This window comes from Folsomia candida, unplaced genomic scaffold (genome assembly GCF_002217175.1).
Source record: "Folsomia candida strain VU population unplaced genomic scaffold, ASM221717v1 Fcan01_Sc005, whole genome shotgun sequence".
Lineage (NCBI taxonomy): Eukaryota > Metazoa > Arthropoda > Collembola > Entomobryomorpha > Isotomidae > Folsomia > Folsomia candida.
In genome coordinates this window covers 10,614,662-10,637,858 of record NW_019091197.1, presented here as the reverse complement: position 1 = coordinate 10,637,858, position 23,197 = coordinate 10,614,662, and the positions used below count along the sequence as shown (strand labels likewise).

Genomic DNA, 23,197 nt, shown 5'->3' with positions numbered 1-23,197 from the left:
CACTACCGGAGCTAATTTTTTTGATACAATTGGCACAATTAGTGTTGAGTTAGTATACAAAAAATGGGATTTTTCATCATGTAGTTTAGAAGAAATCAAAATTTTAAAATATTGGAAGAGAATTTTTGTTAATTTTTGTTAATTTTTGTTAATTGCAAATATGCGATTAAGAAAATTGATTCTGTGGCTGTTTTGGGGAAATTTGATATCGAAACTTTTGAAAACAATTACAAGTACTAAGATAACAATGTCCGCTGTTCTATTTGATCACAATTATTGTGACATCAAAGATATACATAAAGTGAATTAAAATGATACCATTCGCGCTCTTGCCCCACATTATCCTACAGCAATTTATATAATAAGTGTGAGTTATGAAAGTGTTAATAGTACTGAATGAGTCAGAGTGATGAGTGTGGTATTAAATCTTTTATCAATTTGTTTGTAGATAAGCATCACCACGTGCCACAAGCCGAGGATATGTGTCAACTTTATCAGTAATTAACTTGTTTCATGCATTATGCAAGGCCTGACTTAAACTACAAAAGCAGGAATCAATTATGATTGATCGTGTCGAACATAATTTGGCTATTATATGTACTGCCTTAGCATTTGTAACAGTTCAAGTTGTAAAAACGTTCGCGAATGTCTGGGTTGGAAATCAGATTGTTACCGTGCCAATAAAGATTTTTACACTCAAAATAACCTGTTCATAAAATCAGCCCAATTTCTCTTACGAAGGCTTGGTTTTGGCGAGAATCCCCGCGATTTGTTACAAAATCATCCCCAAAATCAATACTATGCACTAGGGTTGCCGCGGGTGGTAAAAAAACTACCGACTGCAGAGAAGGTTGATACATTCGAAATGTACGATTCAAACAGTTAAACCGTGTTACTAATTATACCTCGGAAACAACACCTGCCCTCGTCTGCTTTTGGCTCGTTAGTTCAACAGCTTTGTTGTTCATACAATTGATAACGATATCCTGTCTCCAGTAACATGATTGATGTTATCAGGTCCTACAAATGTTGAACGTATTGTGAAATTATCATTCTCAATAAAACCAGCTCACTTGCTATTCAACTTACCCCAGACGGTTGGCAGGATTGTCACCGCAAATTATTCCTTCTCCTGAGCGCAACAGAAGCAAAATGTATCAAAAACAGTTAATTAGCGCCATCTGTATTGCCGTCATCTTGGTGACGGGTAATTCAAAATATTTGCATGGATACATACATGAATTACGTTAAACGTTTTAATTAACGTAGGTTGTCCAACATCAATGGCAATTTCAAATGGTGAAACCGCAAATCATTGCGAATTTCCGTACGTTGCATACATGGACAGAGTTCTATTCGGTGATCCAGTCTGTTCAGGAATTATTATTAATCCGGAATGGGTTCTTACTGCGACATATTGTCTGCGATTTGAAACCACTGGCATTTCCTTCACTGCTGGGGTCACAAATGTTTCAATTGTTGGCGAAGGTGAGCAATTGAGTCGCGTAGTCGCAACGATTATTCACCCCAATTTGTGAGTGTATCGTTATATTTCAAACCTCTCTAAATTATTTGCCTAATCAAGTGCGATTTTAATAATAAATTTCATAGTACCCAAGAATCTACGCATGGATTGGCACGAAACGACATCGCCCTTTGCAAAGTGTTTCCTCCCTTTGACTTTAGTCAGGATGGAGTTGGGCCAATTACTCTACCAAATAATGAGGACGTCGTAAATGGTAAGGTGTAAGAAGACATACTGCAATTTCAAATTTGCAATTAGCATCCCAATATTACAGAAAGCTTAACGTTAATGGGATGGGGAGAGATTAACTTGAACTACGAATTCAATCCGGTTCTGCAAAAGGCAGATTTTATCCGAGAATCTGATCAGCAATGTATTCAATCATATCCAAATGAATGGGATGCAACCATGTTGTGCGCCTCAGGGACTCTGGGTCGAGTTGGGATATGTTATGGGGACACTGGAAGTCCACTAACCTATCGAAGGGAAGAAGACAACCGAACAGCGCTTTATGGAATTGCGTCCCGTTATACAAATCCTGCTTGTGAGAGGAACAAATCAAGCATGTTTACTAAGGTGAAACCATATGTGGACTGGATTCAGGATACAATTTGTAAGGTTTAATTATGTATAATATTTATTTAATTACTTATTAAAATTATTTTTTTTATTAAAAAACCCTTTCCTAACAGTGAATTATAATGAAACCGATCCCATATCCTGGGCAGAAAGTATCAACACCTGTGGCGGCGTGCTGGTCGGATCTGCAGGTTTAATTAGTTATAAAGTTGGTCAAGTCTACAACTCAAAGGAAACTTGTGTCTGGACAATCCGACCCACTCCTGGTAAAAGAGTTACCATGGCGTTCAAAGAATATGGCATCCGATCAGGAGGATGGGTTTCGAAGGCAAGAATTTTTGATGCAGAAGGATTAATTGGTCCAAATGACAAGATTGTCCCTGGAACGAGTTATGGGCAAAACGCTGAGGTAATCTTCATTACATTCTACTCAAATGGGAACCCATCAAACGGGACTGGATTCGCGCTAGAATTTGAAGGAGAAATGAGACCAAATCCTGCTGGATTGAATCATTTAAATGATAATTATAATTTGGGCTCAAATACCATTGTTACGGTTTCTCATCCCAGTGAGATTGATGATAGATATGGGAGTAATGAAGTGTCAACGTGGGTCGTGCATAATAGAGAGGTGCAGACTGCATTAAGCGTTAATATTACACGACAGGACATTGATTGTGGTGGAGATTTATTGAGAATTTATTCTCTTATTGGAAATGATGCAAGCTTTAGACAGGATGTCGAGTAAGTAGAGATGTGCAAACAGTTGTGTAATTTTTTGAGGAATTAAAATTATAATTGTATTTATATGAGCAGATCATGTGGCAGTGTGATCCCAGGGAGAACATTCATTGCGGAGGATAATGTGATGATTGCCGTTTTCAAAAGTGATAGCATAATGGAGAGGAAAGGATTTGCTGCAAATTTTTTTCAAGGATGACTAGAAATTTATGGAGTTTATGAAATTGACAATTTTAAATATTTATAATGATAATTAGCCATGAATAAAAAATTCGATAAATTTGAAATCCTGCGTACATCGCATTTCCAACAAACCTGTTTATCGATCTCAAATCACCTAGAAACATACTCATATTGAAATAGTAAGAGTGGGAGGGGTCTCACCTTTGGTTGTTGATTTTCGGATGTAGGCCTTTTCGTCAACGTTTCTAACCTTCTTGGTTCTTCTACAGGACGGCGGAGATTTTATAGGTGACGACTCACTAGGTTTATGATGATTAGTGAGGGTGAGGATGGAAATAAAGAAGGAGAGAACGAAAATACCGCGACTCCACAATTGTGGGCGACGCGGTATTTCCTTAAAATTACACTCATCATACATGATAAAATTAAACTGTGCATACATGTGTAACATTAATTAACCTAACCCACCAAGGTACGGAATCCATAGGAACCAATAAAATTGCTACTCTAACATTATTATTTTATTCAAATGGAAACTTTTGTTCCTTAGGTAAAACGAAACATAATTTTGTTTGTTTAATTTTTAAATTATTTTTCAACACGGCGCCCCAATCTCGACCAAGGGTCCCTCGTATACTTTCAGCTTATCGTCGCCATCCGGTGTCAGCTGGTCATTTATGTAGGTAAAAATGTGAATGTAAAAATATATTACGAACGGGGTTAAGAAGAATGGAATAAAGAAACAAATCCAAAGCATAAATTTCATCCTGAGTTCTATAATTCTATAGTTATGGGTTATCTGACAAGGAAAACCACCGAAGGTGTCCAACGAGTTAAGGGTTAACACATATACCAAAATGTGCACAATAGATGACTTCTATCGTGAACTATCGTGAACGTGTAAAATTCACTTTTCGTCAAGTTGTGACGATGTTTGTGACGAGCGCGTGACTATCGAGCGCAATGAGTTTCCTGTGGAGTTCGACTCCGCTCATCCTCACCTTGACCTTGTTGATGAAATCCATCACCAAAACCTACATACAAATGTTTTGATATAGTTATTGTTTTTAATTTAATAGGTTTTTTGTTTTTTCAAAATCTCAAAATTTTTCAAAATCAAGATCAAAATTTTTCGAAATTTTGAGAAAATTTTGAAAACATTATGAGATTTAAAAAAATAAAAATCCAATTAAATTTAAAAAAAAAATTAAAAACAAGAACGATATCAAAATATTCGTGGGTTCTGGTGATGGATTTTTTCATCAACAATATCAAGGTGAGGATGAGCGGAGTCGAACTCGCCTGGAAACTCATTACGCTCGATGGTCACGCGCTCGTCACAAACATCGTCACAACTTGACGAAAAGTGAATTTTACACGGAAATTCTTTCAGTTCACCAAAGGAGATTGAGAAGGCAACCTTTACCGGGTTGCACGAGAGCATAGCCAAAAGCGTTACGCTCAGTTAGAGAGATACGTAGAAGTTGTGCTCATACACATAAAGACAAGGCGAGCGGAGAGATCCCGTCCTTGTCTGGACCTGGCTTACCAAAGTCTAAAGGGGACTTTGGGGCCGGGTTAATAAGAATGGCCAATGCTTTTAAGATATGCCATGTATTAGTTATGGAGCGGTGGAGAGGAGCAAATTAGAAAGTCTAGTCAAAAAAGGTTGTGTTGCTACCCCACTCTAGTTGAAGAGATTCCTACTCACGCTGTATAAGAGTTATGCGGTGGACTGGAGTCGAAGTAGGAAAATGATGATGATGCACATCAAAAGTACATAACTAATAGGGAATTTATTGTCGTAAGAATGTTAATAAGCTGAATAAGGGCTTTGAGCCGCTACCTCTGTAATCAGTGGTAGTGCCAATTTCTGGCTTGTTAGTTAGAGAGAGAATACATACATACATGTGCATGGGGAGTTGACTCGTCGCGAGTCAAAATCATAGTGGGCGATTTGGAGCTCGGAAGCTCCTTAAATAGTGAGCTGCGGGTATCTCACCCGCATAACCTATTTGGCCTTCACGGCACAATTAACCAAAACCAGTCTCTGGCTTCGGCTAGACATTTATAATTTAATTAATTAAGTCGACGCGACGGAATCCGCGTCGTGTAGGCTTTCAGCCCTACAAGGTGTCGACCCTTAAATCGTTGGACACCTCGGTAGTTTTCCTTGTGAGTTGCGCCTAATTCTAGAAGAACAGGCATAGAAAGACGATTAAGAACATGTTAAAAATTGCAACCTTTTGCTTCCATTTGAAAGTCAATAATGTAATTTGTAATTACGCATGCTACCTGGGGTGTGAATGCGATAACAAAGCTCATCGGGAGAAATTCCGCCGCGAAGATAGCACTAAATATCATGCTGAATTTCCTTATCATTTCAAAATTGCTGGGTTCTTTTGAACCCTTGGAAAAAATTTGGTGAATTAAAAAAAAACAGATGGTAGTGAAGACAGCCGTGAAGAGAGTGCTGGTTACTATTAAATAACGCGCTTTTTTCGTCATATTCGAAATCATGCGGTATTATCGTTTGGAAACGGACACTTTGAATATATGGAGGTGACATTTTCTTTCGTAAAGATTTGTATAAAGCTCAAATGTTGCCACATTCCGAGGGTAGCCATCCTGTTGGGTTAAAGGCTTGGAAATATTAGAGTTTTTTTTTTGTATCGACAAGGATAAGGTATGTCTTCATTTCATAGTGCAACGCACTGAATTACATCCCCGTTTCAAACAGGTGGTGATTAACTAAATATGTAGTTGGTCATGCATGTCTGTACTTAATTTATGTATGCTTCGGTTTCAAAATGAGGACTAATTTAATTATAAAAACTACATATACACACATAACTAATTAAATTATGTTCACGTACATTTTGAACGAAACACAATTCCAGTTTATATAAACTCCGAAGCTTGAAATTCAAGAATTTGCCAATTATTTACATGCTCATGCGAATAGAAGAAATTGGGCAAGGACAAATTGGAAGAGGCTTGTGAAACCAGTTTGTTGCTGTTTTATACATTTGATAAAAAATAAGGTTCATTTATTTTTATTGTGTACATGCATATGTTACATATGATATGTAGCACAGCTTAATTGGAAGAAGAGAAAGAACATTGTGACTATACATATCGTAGTACTAATTCTAAAAAAACGTAAGTGCAGCCGATGCTTAATATTTTAAAAAGACGTAAGTGCAATGTTATTCTTATGAACTTACGTCTTTTTTAAAATTAAGCATCGACTGCACTTACGTCTTTTGAGAAATAGGACTACGATATGTTGATAAATTTGCTACCGCTACCTATCTAGTCAATACTACATTACATGCATGTAAATATGCACATACTCATAATCTTGTTAAAAACATGTCCACTGAAAAAAATTTGGTGTTTTTATGTGTAAATACGTGGCTACACCGACATGGTGTAGGTATGTACATATTTGTCATCGCTGGCAAGACTAATTGTCACCAACCGGGTACATTAGCTTCGTGACAATTTGTAACCAATGTGGTGTTGCCAGCCACAAATCTTGGTTTGTGTATTGTATTCAATATAATGTACTGTATATCTGTATTTTCTTATGTACATATATGTTTATGTATATGCACAATTGCTGAATTTAAAGCAATTGTTTACTCGCCCAAGTCAACTCGCCAACTTTAATTAATGCACGTTGACTAAAAAATATTTTACGGAGTTTAATAAGAAATTTATCAAAGTATTATAAGCACATATGTACATATTTCGATATGCGAATATTAATTGTTGACAGGAATAGTTCTACAAATCGATAAATTAAACTTCACATATGTTTGGACCCACATATTCATATATATATATTCAGATATATTATATATGTATGTGTGTATATATTTATGTAACTAGCCACTGTTTACAAAATCCGTATCTTATTTACGTGTTTATGCAGGCATGAATGAATCTTTAGCGCCACCCATTATTTTGTCAGCAATTTAATCAGGTTTATCTGGAAACCATGAAATTCGACCAAATGTGTACAAAGCTATCCTATATGTTCGCCGTTATGAATGTAGAATTTTAATTACATTAGTGCTCCAATGTTTCATACATAAATAATATCGTATACATCAACCAGTAATCAGTAAATGCCTATCGATTATTTGGTAGAAAAAAAATATGCTCAAAACCTACACAAGTATGCAGAGCTTCCAATTCCGGAAGAATTTTTGAATCTAGAGAATCAGGATCGCAGATTGGGATCCCGGTTTTAGTGAGCCCAAATCCGGGGAAATTTACCGGATTTTCACACATGTAGATTATTGCTACTGACTGACAGTAGTACTGACAGTAGTACTGACAGTAGTACTAAGTATATATTAATTTTTAACATTTGGTTAATAACGATTGCTTTTCAAATACTAAATATGCACTTAAAATGTTACAACAAAATAGTTTGCCACAAACTATTTGTGGGGTTTGCTTTTAAAAATAGGATCGCAATAAACAAAGGTTATTGTTATTTCATCAAGTTTAGACTCTAGGCAGGTGACAACAATACCCACCAGTGGCAAACATACATATGTCTATTCCTTACTACCCTCAATTTGAAATATTACGAGTATTTGAGGGCCTCAAATACTCGTAACATTTCGTTGATAGATGAAAACATTTTGAACCGCATTCCTTAAAATTAAGTTTGCAGTCAAGTCGGGACATAGATAGTAATTCCAGTCAAGCGATGCCATCACAAATTCGTTTTCGTCTAATCAGACTAGCCTCCATTGCCTCCCTCCTTCCCCTTGGGATGGTTGGTAAGAATGTTGCAGCAATTACAAATAATGACTACCCAAGTTTTCAAGAAATTATCAAAGGTCTTGAAAATTGCGAAGTTCAATTATCCCATGACGGATTGCCCTCATCCTTTTTCCACTCTTCGAATGACGCTGACTTTATGCATGTACCAATTGTACTTGTTTTTGTCACAAGATCCAACAAAAAAAAGAATGCTGAAATAATAACGACATATCAGCTAGGCAAGAGAGACCCATCCAGGGTGAAAGGGTTGTACTGCAGGATTAACTTCTTAGTTCCCATAAATATAATTGGGGATTATAATATTGGAGATGAATATTACCTGTGGATTTTTTGGGACCATCGTTGCTGTTTCTATTCCCATAAGTCGAATCCGAATATTGGGATGAATCCGACTGATTTCTACGTAATACTGATAACCAATCTTACGAAATCAGGTGTGGCACTTTTCATAGATTCAAATATGTTTATGGACTCCTATGGGAGAAATTTTGGCATCATATTCTTTACCGGAAGATACGATACCGGTAGTTTATGCATTCACAGGTACGATAAGTTAGATAAAAGACAAAAGGTAGTCGACATGGTTTGCAGGAGGGTAACAACAAATGTCGTAGACTTGTTAGAACAACTTAATAGCCCTGCCAGTATCTGGTCTATAGATACCTCGAGAATCCCTACCATCCCAGTTGACGGTAAAAACCCTATAATTTTTAAGCCCGGCCTGATGAAACCTCGTAATCCTTTCAATCGGAACGAACCGGGCTCTTCGTTTGATCAAATGATCCAAATAATCTTTCAAAGGGCCAACGCAACCGTTTACAAATATAAAGTATCTTGGATCTCACCGTATTTTCAATTCGGTAAATTCGGTCAAGATCCAACCGTGTTTATAACACCTATTGAATTTTTAGTTAAGGGGGTAAACGGGTTCAAATTTCTAACCTGTCATTTCGAACGATATATATCATTTCACTTGTACGTCAAACCATTCCAAATGGAATTATGGGTTACCTTAATAGTATTTATAATATCGTTAACAATTCTTACAAAGATTTATATAAGGTGGGGGTATTTTTGTCCAACATTTTCCCCGTGGTTATTTATGGCAGCTAGCCTCGTCGAAAAAACGTGCCCTGTACCAGCTGATTTTGAAAAAAAATATTTTTTCCGCTTAGTTCTAGGATGGTGGGTATTTATGTCGTTAACATTGACGAATTGCTACCATAGTTTACTAATTTCAGAACTTAATTCCCCTTTTCCTGCTAAAATGCCAAAATTGTTTCAAGACTTGTTATGCGATGGAGGACGACAAACTGTGCAACGTTATTGGCAGTTACGTCAATCTGAAAAAGTTGGAGAAATGGAAGCCTGGTTAAACCAAACGATTTTAAGTAGGCATAAAGGTCCATGGATGAACAACCTTGTTAAGAGGCTATCCGCACAAAACCCATACACTCAGAAGTGTTTCAGTTTGCTATCACAACCGACAGATACCACGTATACCTTCAGCTTTGTTGACTACCTCATCAACAGGTACATTTACTTTACGAAAAACGAGTTGATAGATGAAATATCGCTGGGGACAATTCTGCTATACAAAATGTTTGATTCCGACTTAGAATTAAGCCGAAACATGTTTCCCTGAAATTTAAAAGTTTGCCAAAAGATGAATTAATTCATCTTTTGGACTTGATTGAAAACGAAACTGTCGAATGCGATAAGTCCGTTTATATAACTGATTCCGTAAACATGGATGCCGAACTGGAGTATTACAGGAAGAATTATTATTGGATAAAGTTCGTAGCTGGGCGGGACACTATAGACGAAACTATGATAGCGTATACATTTAATCAAGTTGGGGTGTCGAAGGTTCCCATGTATTTTAAGAATATTTTTGAAAGTGGGATTGATTCTGTACTAGATGCTGAATATCGGGGTCGACCATATAGTGAGAGGGAACGAAGAATATCTGTAGAAAAAAAAATCAGAAATACAAGCATGACATTGGACGGGGGAATAATAACTTTATTTATTGTTTGTGGATCAATCATCGGCTTAGCTGTGGGTCGTTTTGCGACCGAAATTAGAGCAACGTTGTGGACTATTTCTTGGAAATTTTACAAAGAAATTAGAAATTTTGCGAGATACATTAAGAATAGGTTTAGGAGGAAGGGGTCCATGAAGACGGTCTGGAGAAAGATTAGGCTGACCTGACGTGTCGAACTCACAATGCGAAGGAGTTAACGGCTAAGCTCAGAATTCGACCGGACCAATTTTATTTGGTAGTACAGGTCAACCTTACTAACGTTTGGTTTTGCACTTTTCTGAATGCGCGAGTTTGACTGCGTGGCGGGATTTTTTAAACATTTTTCAGTCAAAACCTCGGGTTTTCAAAACGCTGTAACTTTTCGAATTTTGGCGCGATTTAAAAAAAATCCAAAACATGTATTCTTAGAATTACGTACTTGAATTTCTAAAAATTCATTTTCAAAATTTTTTGAAAATTCAAAAATTTTGCTGAGATTTTAATTTTTCGAAATTCAAAAGTTGATAAAAAAATTTCAAAATTTGACAATTTTGAAAATGCATTTTTAGAAATTCAAGTACGTAATTCTAAGAATACATGTTTGAGATTTTTTGAAATCGCGCCCAAATTCGAAAAGTTAAAGCGTTTTGAAAACCCGAGGTTTTGGCTGAAAAATGTTTAAAAAATCCCGCCACGCGGTCAAACTCGCGCATTCAAAAAAGTGCAAAACCAAACGTTAGTAAGATTGACCTGCACTACCAAATAAAACTGGTCCGGTCGAATTCTGAGGTTAGCCGTTAACACCTTCGAATTGTAAGGCAGTCAAGTTACATGTTATTCTTGTGCACTTCCTTAGGTCAATTCTTAATAAATTGTCGACTGCACTCTGGTCAATTCTTAATTAACTAACCCCTTCACTTAGGTCATTTATGAATTAGTACGACGATATGTAGAATATGACCATGTTATATACATACTTTCACTAAAGGGAATTTCGACTTTCTCATTACGTTGACGATATCTGTCTGAGAAGCCATTAAACAAATGATACGTGCAAGACGTCCAAAGTTATGCTATAAAATTTTGCAAAAATATTTTATTTTAATGCAAACAAACTCTGATCAGTGGTTACATGTTAAAGACAAATAACTAAATCCATGTATATATATTAAATATCGTCAAGGTTGGTTAAATTTATTACGAACTAATCATAAAAGACGTTTAAGGTTAGAATACCACCAGAAAATAGGGCGTATCAACTTATCTTGTCTATTTTCGAAAATAACAACGAGCATACTTACATATAGAGCATGCAACACTGGTATTGATTCCGTGATATTCTCCGGTATTACCCAATACAGAATCCCGCTTATGAAAAGTTCAATACCGGTATTCTAATTAATTATGAAACATGCTTAATCCCATCTTTTCAGCGAAAAAAATTTGAAATATTCGAACCCAAACTTAAGTATAAATTTATCAGATAATATATCTGTATACAAGATTTACCTATAATTCGTCTATTACACTAAATATATATTTAAGCTTATTTTATTACGCCTACAGGTGATACGAGGTCCAGTCAGTAAATAAGAACTTATTTATTCCAGCAAAACCGGAAGTATCTACTCAAATTAATTTTATGGTTTTTCAACATTGTCTCCCCCTTGTTGAACGCAACACTCAATCATGTGTCTCAGTTGCTTCATTCCTTCACAATAAAATTCTCTAGAGTTGTCATTTAGGAGTTTTTGCACAACCGAAATTGGTTCATTATCGCCCATAAATCTCGTCCCTCTGATAATTTTTTAAAAATTTGGAAATAAATAAAAATCACAAAAGACCAGGTCAAGAGAATAAGGGGGGTGATCGATCTCGGGTAGCTTTGAGCAGTCCAGCTCAGCCTTCACAATCTTGACAAAGCATTGTCATGCAGGATGAAAAATCCGTTTTCCAAAGCTCCGTGTCTTCCATTTTGGATACGGTAACGTGGATAATCCAGTACTCCGACATAGTGTTGGTAGTTCATCTGGCGTCGTTATGGAAGATAATCCTCCAGCACAACCCCATTTGCGTCCTAGAAAATTGTAGCCAAACTTTGCCCGCAGACTTGTTGGCTTTCTCCTTGATTGGACCGTTTTGACCGGTTGGCAGCCACTGGATGGACTACTGATTAGATTCTGGGTCATTGTGGTGAATCCATGTTTCATCCCCAGTCACGATTTTGGAGTGAAACTTGGCAGGATCTTACGATTAGTTCCAAAGATTCAACAAACCATGATATTCTTCAAGTCGTTTCTGTTTTTGTGCTGGCGTAAGCAAGCGTGGAACCCAACTTGCTCATAGCTTGGATAACCCTAGTCGTTGATGCAAAATGACACTAGCACTTCCATGTGAAATGCCCACCTCCCTGGCTATTTCGTCAAGTGTAACACATCTATCCTGTCCTATCCTGTCCTATCCTGGGTTTAGAGTAAAACAAACCATCTAAATATTTAATACAAAATTCTGATAGAAACAATTTTATTTTCTGGAGCTACATAAGTTTGATGGTGTCACCTATATTTTAGACGTATCCTATTTTTAGCAGATTATATGTTTATTGCGTGTTACCTTGAAAATATGGACATATGGATATATGATCACAAAACATATTCTCGTAAGCAGGTAAGCTCTTGGACTCAAAAAGCGATACTTTAATAGGCTAAGCTCATTAATTATTTAAAAGCGAGCACTTTTTTCCTCTTAATCTAACTGCTATGAAATATCATGGTCAATTCTAACATGCGATGTAATACGTCGTATTTACTTCAGCCAGGTAACATACCAAGGTGCGCCTTCAGAATTTTATAACCGATGTGACGTGCATCAAAGCTCAATCACCAATAGATATATTTACAAGCAACTAAACTTAAACAATTAATAAGCAAATATTCCTGGCAAATCCCAAATTCCTGTCTTCTAATATTATCATACTTTATTAATTAGTTATTAGATAACGTTTCAAGCTATCCAACCTTGCTATAATTCCTTACTTAAGGTGTGCGTAAGTTACCATCGGTTTCCACAGTAAACTTGTCATACTTACTTTATGTGTTTATTATATACAATCTCTTCCGTTTGTGAGATTTTTTTCAGCCCACAGGAATTTTTTGAAAAAGTGATGTTTTGAGATTTTCAATAAATATTTCAAAATGTTTAGCTCTAAGATTTTCGTACTATACATTATTGTATTTCAATTTTGCAAAAGTCAGACCAAGCCACTGCAGTTCATTACAGCAGGAATAGACAATATTGCGCACAATTCGAAACGATGCGATTTACATATCGTGCATGACGGTGAATTACTTGATGCGTTTCCATCTTCATATATTTCACCTACCACAATTGTACACATTTCCAGTATTTTATCTGTTTCAGACTATTCAGCTTACCAAGCACCTGCGGGGTTCTGTGTAGACATTACTAAAAGTCGGTTCGCCCCGTGCACGATTAGTATTGTGTTACCAACACTACACGAAAGGGAACGAAAGCGTAAATCCTTTCCACCAATTGTTGCTTGGATTACTGCTGCGACCCTTTCACGCTATTACGTGCCCGACATGAGTTGGCTCGCTCCAACCGAGCACAGATCTGTGCTGTCAGGGGTTGAATTTCGAAGCTTTGTATATTCCACAACTTATGTTTATGTATTTTTGTTCTCTAAAATTAAATGGCCAAATTATCCCGGCATAGACTCCATTTGGAGGGATAACGAAATAGAACATTTTGCATTAGTGTTCGAATTCGCAGAAGGTAATGTGCAAGTTTGTTTACCCTTTTCATGGAAAATACATCACACAATTTGCCAAAAAGTTGAATATTCTGTTGGAAAAAGCATTGTGGAGTCGTATCAAGACTTGTCTAAATCCCGTAAAATATGGAGTGTAGATTTTGACACTAGATTATTCTTCGAGGAATACAAACGTGCCGGACAAAAATACGGTAAACGTAGTAATCCGTTTGATCGAACAAGAAAGTTATATTTACGATCCTATATCTCAGATATTATCACATACGCTGCTAATGACACTTTGCGCTCCTGTCAATATCGTGAATGTGACATTATAAAATCGCTTCCCCAAATATCAGAAATCCCTTCGATAGGGTCTTTACTTTTGAACGGTAAAACCTTGAAGTTTAGAATTACTTGGATGAGTGGGTTTCAGTTTATCACCTGTTCTACCGAAAAATATGTATTATGGATTGTATTAGTAACTTTTATAATTATATTAATCATCGTTTCAAAGATGGCGACCACATTTCAAATATATATTTTGCATCATAAATCCTCTTCATATTCTTCGTGGATGCACTACATTTCGAGATTGTTTGATGACTCTATCGATGTTCCGGATACCGTGAGAACAACATTGTTTTTCAAAATTATGCTGGCGGTTTGGGCACCAGTAGCAATTTTATTGACAAACTGTTACATCGGATTAATGATTAGTGAACTAAATGCACCCTGGAAGGGTGCACATCCCGAATTCTTCGAAGGTTTGATATGCGACAAATCCCCATTGAAGATATTGAAAGGTATTGCGATGAGTGCCAACGAATGGAAGAGGCTCGTGGAGTTTGACAAATTAGTGCAAAATTCTGATAGAAACAGATATAACAATTGGGATACTAGAATAGTACATGATCGAGACTGTTTTACTTTCATTTCTCTCCGAAGTGACAACTCCCCTCCATATTGGTATAATACACCACTATACATTAGGACACTTGAAACAAGAACATTATTTCAATTCTTGCCTCATTTGATGTCTAATCCAGTTAAAAAATCTGAGATCATCGAATTCCTCCTTGGGGACCCATTATACCATTATTTGGGCAGTAGGCAAAGTGTACGCGTGCGACGTCAGGCGAATTTTGACAATGCCTTCCCATATCACAAAAAGACAAGAGATAAGAAACACCAATTCAACATTAGTCCAAGCGAGTGCAAGAAAACGGCATATATAAGTGAAGTCTACAGAATTGATGCTAAACTACAGCACCTCCAAAGGAAATTCCGCGAAACAAAGTATTTCAAAGGGAAGGATTTGTTACACCAAAAGATGGAAGGTTTCGCGTTTAGGGCAGGAGGTAGATCAGCAGTTCCAAGGAATTTTGATTCCCTTTACGAAGCTGGGATTATTGGAAGGTTGAAAGTTGAAAGCATTTCAAGGTTGGCAACTTCTGATTTCGATGACCACGACACGGAAAAGCAAGATCCAAAACAAGACTTTAAACCAATGTCATTGGATGGTGAGAATAAAATTTTATAAAGCTTTGAACCTTCAAGTATATAACAACTATGGGATCGCTTTACTTCACTCACTGAAAACTATCCATGCGACCTATCCGGTCACAAGAAGTCGCCGTAATTTCACTGTGCTGTGTTTGGTGGAAATGGAGGAAAGTGCCCATTACCACACCCCCAAGGGGTGTGACCAATGACCAATTTGAATTTATTTGGACGCCATTGGTGTCGTACTATTGTTTCGCCATAGTGTTGGATTTTGGTATTTCGAAAATCGAAAGTTTTCGTTATTAAAGTGTGTTACGTTACTTGACCTTGTGACCTTAATTCTAGGTCACAAAGGTCAAAATTTCAAATTTTGAAAATTTAAATTGTTCTGCATAGTTCAGGGTTACCAAAATAGTATAAATCTTGAAAATCCGTTAAGAATTGAATAAGTAACACGTACTAGAAATTTATGCAATTTTAAGCATTTCCCCATGCGTTCAAAAAGGTCCTTCTAAAAAGAAGCAAACCATCGGGCTACTACATGTGCAAAGGACATTAGGATCTGAGAATGGCATGTGGAGGGGTTCCCATCCTTAGCGGTCGGTTAATGTCTCAGCGATGTTTTCTCGATGGCAAACTCGTGTCTAGTAACTTACTAGGTTACCTAACCTAACCTGAGGTGCTTACTAGTTGTAAGCACTTCAACGTAGGTACCAGCTTTATTGGTGCGAACTTGGTGCAAGTTCGCCAGGGATATGTCCTCAATGACTTATCATTTCATAATCGTTACAAATCGTTACGATTTTTGGTGGGTAATCGTTGATGGTGTTCGTTGGATAATAATAACAGAAGATAAGATTTGTAAATTTTATATTCTCTTTATTATTCTCTTCGTTATATCAGTTTAAGAATATTTTAAATTTATGTCTAGATTATAACTACATAAAATATATGAATCTCTTCTTTAAAGAAACTAGAGGAATTGCAATGGGAAATGCAGCTTCAGTTAGGATTGCAAATATTACTACACATTTCTAATTAAAGCAATTATTTCTAATTTGACTCCTTTCCATCCTCTCATGTTTATATTGTATGTTTCATACGGTTTGAGGACTTAAAATTTCTTTAAAACTTCACAGTTTTATTTTTGAGAACCAAGCTTTCTACAATTTTACATTGTCTTCATCAGGGTTGACGATAACATAGTTTGCCAAAGAGGGACTCAACAAATTTCATTACATAACAATAATACTATTTTCCTTGGTGATTATGGGATCTTTATAAGTGGATGTTTTAGTTACTTTAACAAATAATGAATTATCCACATCTTTATATAAGAAACAAATGTCTTATCCATTGTATGCTCAAGTTTCACAATTCTCAAAATGATTTTGGGCAAAAACCCGGCTATTCTTTGCAGCAATAATTTGCTCCATTTTGTCGGCCACCTTAACCAATGCGGTATCCATGTCCATTGAAGTTGAAGACACGGTGGGAGCTAAGAAAATCCAAGTAAGTCAAGCGTTGCTTTGGTTTTACAATTGAAATTATATTTTTAGAATTTATTTATTTTTAGCGATCATGCGGTCCGGGAATTGTTCAACGTGTTTCCTTTACTGATGTTGCGCATTGTTGCGGTTTATGTATTCATTCGATATTTGGCTTCATTTGTGCATACAACCAATAATTTAGTTTTCAATTTTGATGATAAATAAAGTGCAAATTGTAAAAATACCCGATCGTAAGTTTTTTTATTTTATATTTTAAATATTTGCTTCCAAGATTTCAAACAAGAGATTGCATATGAAAGTCTAAGTAATTCGATCTTGCTGTCCTATCCTAAATCAAATATCGGTTTTGCATGTTTGTCGATCCCCTTTAAATTGCCTGGATGACTACATGCACACTTCATATGGACATATATGATTTGATAATTGTCTCATTTTACTTACTCTACCACATACATTTAACACATTAATGAGAATATGGGGGGAAATACAGTACTTAAAACTGCTTGTACCCTATTTAGAGAGCCTAAACTACAGAGTTGTTATTTCTGATCTAAATCTAATCTAAAATTTCTGCTCAAATTTAACTGAACAATTAACTTTTAGAACAAGTGATATTTGATCCTCCGACAAAACTTTAGCTTTCATTTCTGGGGTATTCAAGACCCGTCGGTGAAATTGGGTTTAGGAATCGAAATGTACCTTAAAATGCAAAACCATGTGAGGTTCAGTTGCCCCTTGCTTTTGGATGGTTGGAATACTTAAACTTCAAAAGTTATGTTTTTGTAGAATACATCCATACATATACACGCAGAATACAATACATTTAATATACATCCCAGTCATGTATCTCTCTATGCTGAATTATTTATTTCGGACCGTTAAGTTGGTTTCGAACACGCAACATAATACAACGAAAAGAGCCATGTTCTGCATATATATACATAGAATGAAATGGGTAAGTACTTTTTAGCAGTGATCACTTCTAATGCCACGTATGTACTTAGGGCCAAAACTAGACGGACTTGTTTAACCCTGGGAAATATTAAGGGCCCGGTCCCAGTTGTAAGCTATACTATAATTGAAAAATTGCTATCCACCTATTGACTTGTTATCCACCTCACGTCAAATGAATTACACGTAGAATTTTTATACGTGACCGTAATTTTAAGTGGCAAATTGTTAATGGGAAATATTCGTTTTTAGCCATATGCTGATCGAAACATTAGTATAAGGGGATTTTATGCAGTATATCGAATAACGGATACAAGGTTTGACTAATAAATTGAAATTCCTTATACGTTTATAAATGTATTTTTATATGCCCTGCAGATTCTTACCGTCTGCTTATGACTTTAATAGTTATTTCCGTTCCAATTGTGTTGAAGATACACATAATTAAATTTAAAGATTGGGCTGGGTTATTGCGTGCCATAAATGTTCATGCCAGGTTGTATGACAGGCTGTAGAATCTATTTTTGACGTTACCTTGTTCTAGTTGAATTGTAGCATCAAGGGCACATTGCTTCAGAATGCATGGTGTTTATACACGTATAAATGTAGTATGTTGCATGAACCATATGTACATGCATAGTTATACGTAAATAAGGTATGTACGTATATTTATATGTACAAATAAATGATATCAAGGACAACCGATGCACAGTTCGTGTCTGTCAGAACTCACTTTATATATAAAACATTTGAATATATTTGATAGGAATAAAAGCAAGCATACTTATACGTGACTGAAGCATTTAATGGGGCAGAGTCAGTCGTCTTCAATGGATGCACACGCCAGATAATAGTCCAACAACATAGTAATCTGTCGGAACTTGAGTAAATATTCATATTAAAAACTAATATTGAAAACAATTAAACTTTAAGATTATCTTCATAGTCCGAAGAAACCCACAATGAAGTATTACATATTCATTGGAGTAGTCTACTCTGTACAAATGGTCACCTCTAGAAACCTTGAATTACCAAATCTACACGATTTCCTAGTCGGAGTCCACAACTGTGACGTTCGGATCATCCATAACGACGTAGGCATCACAGACCCTTCAAGTATTCAACAATATCAATTTCTACCCACTACCATTGCTAGCCTTACGAAGTATCTCGGTCGTTACCGGGTACTAGGTCGATCCATGCAGTTAGATATTGCAAGGGTAAAACCCCTAATTTGCAGATTGAGCTTCACAATTTTTCCAGAAAGGCTGCCAAGTAAGGATTCTGGCTGGGACCTATCGGAACTTGCAACTAGGTTTTACAAAGCCTATATTCCTACATGGAAAAACCCCACCTGGAAAAAACTGGAATCAACGCGTAACTTATATCCCTTCGTGTACTGTAGATACAAGGAAACCATGGAATCTCTAATTGAGCCGTATTTTCGTGACAGAATTGAATTCTTGGGCAGAATTGAATCAACGAGATTTGAATCAGACCAGACACGAAACATTCTATGCATTCCTATTAAACCTTTCCAATTGGTTTCCTCAACCCCGATAGAATGTTTTATCGTCGGTATGGAGGAAAACCTTGTTGGCCTTGTTCAAAATGTGATACAGCCTCCAAGGGAATGGAATACTCATAGACAAGAAGACTGGTTTGGACTATTACAGAGGCCAGTTGGGTATGGGGAACACAAAAAAAAAGATTTGGACTTGACGTCATATCTCCAACCAATGAATCCATTCAACCCTTCTTCGTCTTCGGCCCAATCAATCAACCTGTATTTGCTTCTAACCATATTTAAAAAGAATAATGCAACGTTGTACAACTCCAACTATTGGAACGGTTGGCCCGAGATATCTTTAACAGTGTTCAACATTGGGAACTTGTCACCTTTTCTATTAATTTCAAATATGGCGGTCACTGATTACACCGGATATTATTTTCTGACCTGCTATTCCAAACCCGCGGTTACGTTTGAATTTTACCTTACTCCGTTTGATGCTACCATTTGGTACGTACTACTGAGCTCATTTTTTCTTCTTGTCCTACTTCTTTGGCGATATCTGATGTACAAGAATTATCGGGGATCATTCTGCCCCTGGATGTATGTTCTGGGGGCGTTATTGGAAGATGGCGTTCAACTCCCTACAATAGTTGAGGGACAGGCCATATTCCGATGGGTGTTTGGGCCGTGGATCATCATTTCTGTATTTCTTACTAATTGCTATAATGGATTAATGATAACCGGACTAAACTCCCCTCTAGCAGGAAATACAATCGCGACATGGAAGGATCTAGTGTGTGACTACAAAGATTTTCCCTATACCGAGGAGCAGTTTCAAAATTTTCCGAAAAATTCAACTGAACGGCAATCTAATCTACACTACCAGGACATCAAGGATCAAGAAACCAGCTTGACAAATATGAAGAGGGTTCTACCAGAATTCTCCCGACCATCGCATTGTTTCGCCCTGCTCTCTTTCCCCATCGGAAAACAAGATCATCCTCTCTCTGTTCTGACCAATTTTGGACTCCCAGAATTTGTCGGGTTCTTGTACGAACAATTTGAATCCATCAACTATGATATGGAGCTAACACAACATGTCCTCTGGTTGAATCTATTTCACCCCAAACACCGACATATTCCTAAAGCGACGAAAGAAAAGCTTTGGACTCTCTCGTTACACGATTCCGTTACGCGAGTAGAGGAGGAAATTGTGGCTTGTGGACGAGCAGTATTCATTGCGTCTACAGTTCAGCTGGAAGAAATGCGGGAATATTTATCTTTAAAGTATTACTGGATCAAGTTTTATAAAAGTAAGGATATTTTAATCAGTCCATTTCCGGTTGGAGTGATGTTTAAAGGAGAAGGAAAATCGATGGTTCCACACAACTATAAGGCTCTAATTGAGACTGGGATTTATGGGAGATTGATGAAGGAGAAGGATAGAAGGAGAACCCACAAGAGGAAACAGGCCATAAAATATGAATCTCACAATGTGAATAAAATTACGATGGATGGCTGCATTCTTACGCTGTTCATTTTGTGGGGTTCGTTGGCGGTGCTGGGTTCATGCTGTTGGGTTTATGAATGCATACTACGTGCTGGCTTTGTGGTTGCACAGCTCTGCGAATTTTGGCGTAATTTTATTAACCGAAAAAACAAATGAACTGTTGTGTTAGGCTTACAGGTTAGTTTGTAGAATAATTTGATAACTTGTGACAATTGAACTCTAAACTTTGAAATTACTCCTCCTCGCGTGTACCTTATATTATTACACCGCCACACCCACCACCGCCATCAAATAAGCACAAACACATAATAATAATAAGTACTCTCTCATTGTCATCGCCAGAAAGAAATCACGTCACGCATCTCCGCAACAAGTAATAATTGTAATAAAGTATGTAAGCCAATTTATACTAGAGTTTGTAAAAGTTTTGAATCTACAAAATTGCCTGCAACATAATCCACTCTAATTTTGAAAACTCCGTCCTTTTGAAATTATCCGTGACACTCCTGCGTTATGATGCTGATGAGATTTTGGCTTGACCAATCAGCGAGCGCCCAGGAGGAGATACCTTAAATGTTTTGTTAATTTTCTGTGTCTAGAAAATATCAACAATATTTGTGAAATTTAATCCAACTTAATATAGGGTTGCCGTGAGACGAGATAGACCTACATTATAGATGTTATAGATGAGATGGAACTTAAATCAGAGAGTCAAAGTTGCATCTCATGTCTCGTTTATGTAGAGGTGAGATGAGACGGAAATGAGATGAGTTAAGATACTTTGCTGCGGATCTCATCTGGCTGTAACTCATCTCATCTCACAACATTTTCACTGTCTCAAATGAGGTCTCAACTCATTTAGCGGACATCTCATCTCGTCTCTGGTGAGATGAGATCGTCTCATCTCACCTGCATCCCTGAATTAACATTCCCTACAAAAATTCATAAAAAATGAAAATAAAATTTATTGTCAATTTTTACGAAACCTGCGGAAAATTCAATATTTGAAGACGTGCGTTGTAAAACCTATGCGTATACAATCCTTTATTGTCCCGCGATAAATACAAAAATTTTGAAATCGTTCGAATTTAACTAAACAAGTCAGCTAAGTTTTATCATATTTTGCACAAAACTATCCAAAATATTTGAGCAAATATTAACAAACTGTAAAAGAATCAGCAAATCGACGGCTCTCCATAAATTTATAAACGATAATGCTGGTATGAATATAACATGGTTATAATTTCGTTAATTTCGTTAATTTCGTATAATCTGCTGTAAAATCAATTGATTTGCAGGAAATTGGGATCGGCCAACTGGCGCATTGTTGGCCCTGCTTTATTTAATCCCCCCGACAGCGCATGGGCGAGGGAAAGGTGCGCGGTGCAAAATTGAAGATGCGGAATCTAGACTTGTAAAATATTTTAAAGTACACATTTACAGCATATGTGCCTTGAGTGTTTTTGTTTTATAGGAACATAACCTGTAAATATTGTTACTCTTTTAGAGTGGAACGCCATTGCAGTCAATTTTAGATACTTGGGATTCGGAAATCAGTCAACCTACTTTGGTGTATTTGGGCGACGATAAAACAAATCCGTCGACATTTTTCATCATTTGTGACAAGTTGGCCCTTCCGCTGAATGCCAGTAATTCTGCAGAAGCCATCGACTCTCTTTTTAAGGCTCATTATGTGATCGGGACAAAATACGACCAAAATTTGGATGGATTATGGAAGTTTATGCAAATTCACGTCTTCCAATTAGACACTCAAAACACAGCTCTTCCGCGCAAAGCAAAACAAGTCCTCCAACAACTTTCAAGCCTTTCGGAAAGCAACTGAGCAGTAATTTTAATAATATAAATATCGGTAAAAATGTATTATTGTTCTGAGTGCAGAAATACGTTTACTAGGGTAGAAGATATTATTGTTCATACAAAATACATTCATAATATAGGTAGTGCAAATTTTAGGAAAAGCTTTTGTCCCTTCATAAATTGTTCCGTTCAACTTAGTTCTTGGAGTCGTTATCTTAGGCATTTAAAATCACACGATGTCTCGACCGCAATTAATGTTAGTGAAGTAACTAATGCGGTAGTCAGTCACGAAGCATTGGAATCTCTTCCGGCGAATAATAATAATAAGTTGGATGAAGACGAAGTAGTAGATGATATCTCTGTTGAACTAGGCATTCAAATTATGTCAGATATTTTAAGTAGCTTCTGTTCCTCACTTTTAGCAAAGGGTGTAACAAACACAACAGTAGATTTTGTAGTTCAGGAATTACAATTTAGTTTTACACAAGTAATTAGTTTAGTCCTAAAATTAGGGAAGAAGTTTTGTAAGGATGATTTCGAATTCTTCAGTTGTCAAACTAAAGGTTTAATGCAAGCTTTTTCCACAATTAAATCTTCGTATCAAAGACGACAAAAAATGTTTGAGAAAACGGCCAAACCAATCTTACTCAGAGAACTGTCATTAGGTAGTAGAACTGAATTGAGAGTGAAAAATAACAAACGACAACAAGTAATTGTTCCCGATACATTCATGTATGTTCCACTGCTCAAAACATT

General features: G+C 36.6%; 1 protein-coding gene across 1 annotated transcript; it reads left to right on the top strand.

Annotated features, from left to right (window-relative positions):
• The first annotated feature begins 1,152 nt into the window (after window positions 1–1,152).
• LOC110850565 (CUB and peptidase domain-containing protein 1) lies at window positions 1,153–3,092 on the top strand. The gene is made up of 6 exons (XM_035852468.1): window positions 1,153–1,207; window positions 1,270–1,534; window positions 1,612–1,739; window positions 1,800–2,138; window positions 2,218–2,848; window positions 2,921–3,092. The coding sequence occupies exons 1-6, from the start codon at window positions 1,153–1,155 to the stop codon at window positions 3,042–3,044; spliced, it is 1,542 nt and encodes a 513-aa protein (XP_035708361.1). The 3' UTR covers window positions 3,045–3,092.
• The last annotated feature ends 20,105 nt before the right edge of the window (window positions 3,093–23,197 follow it).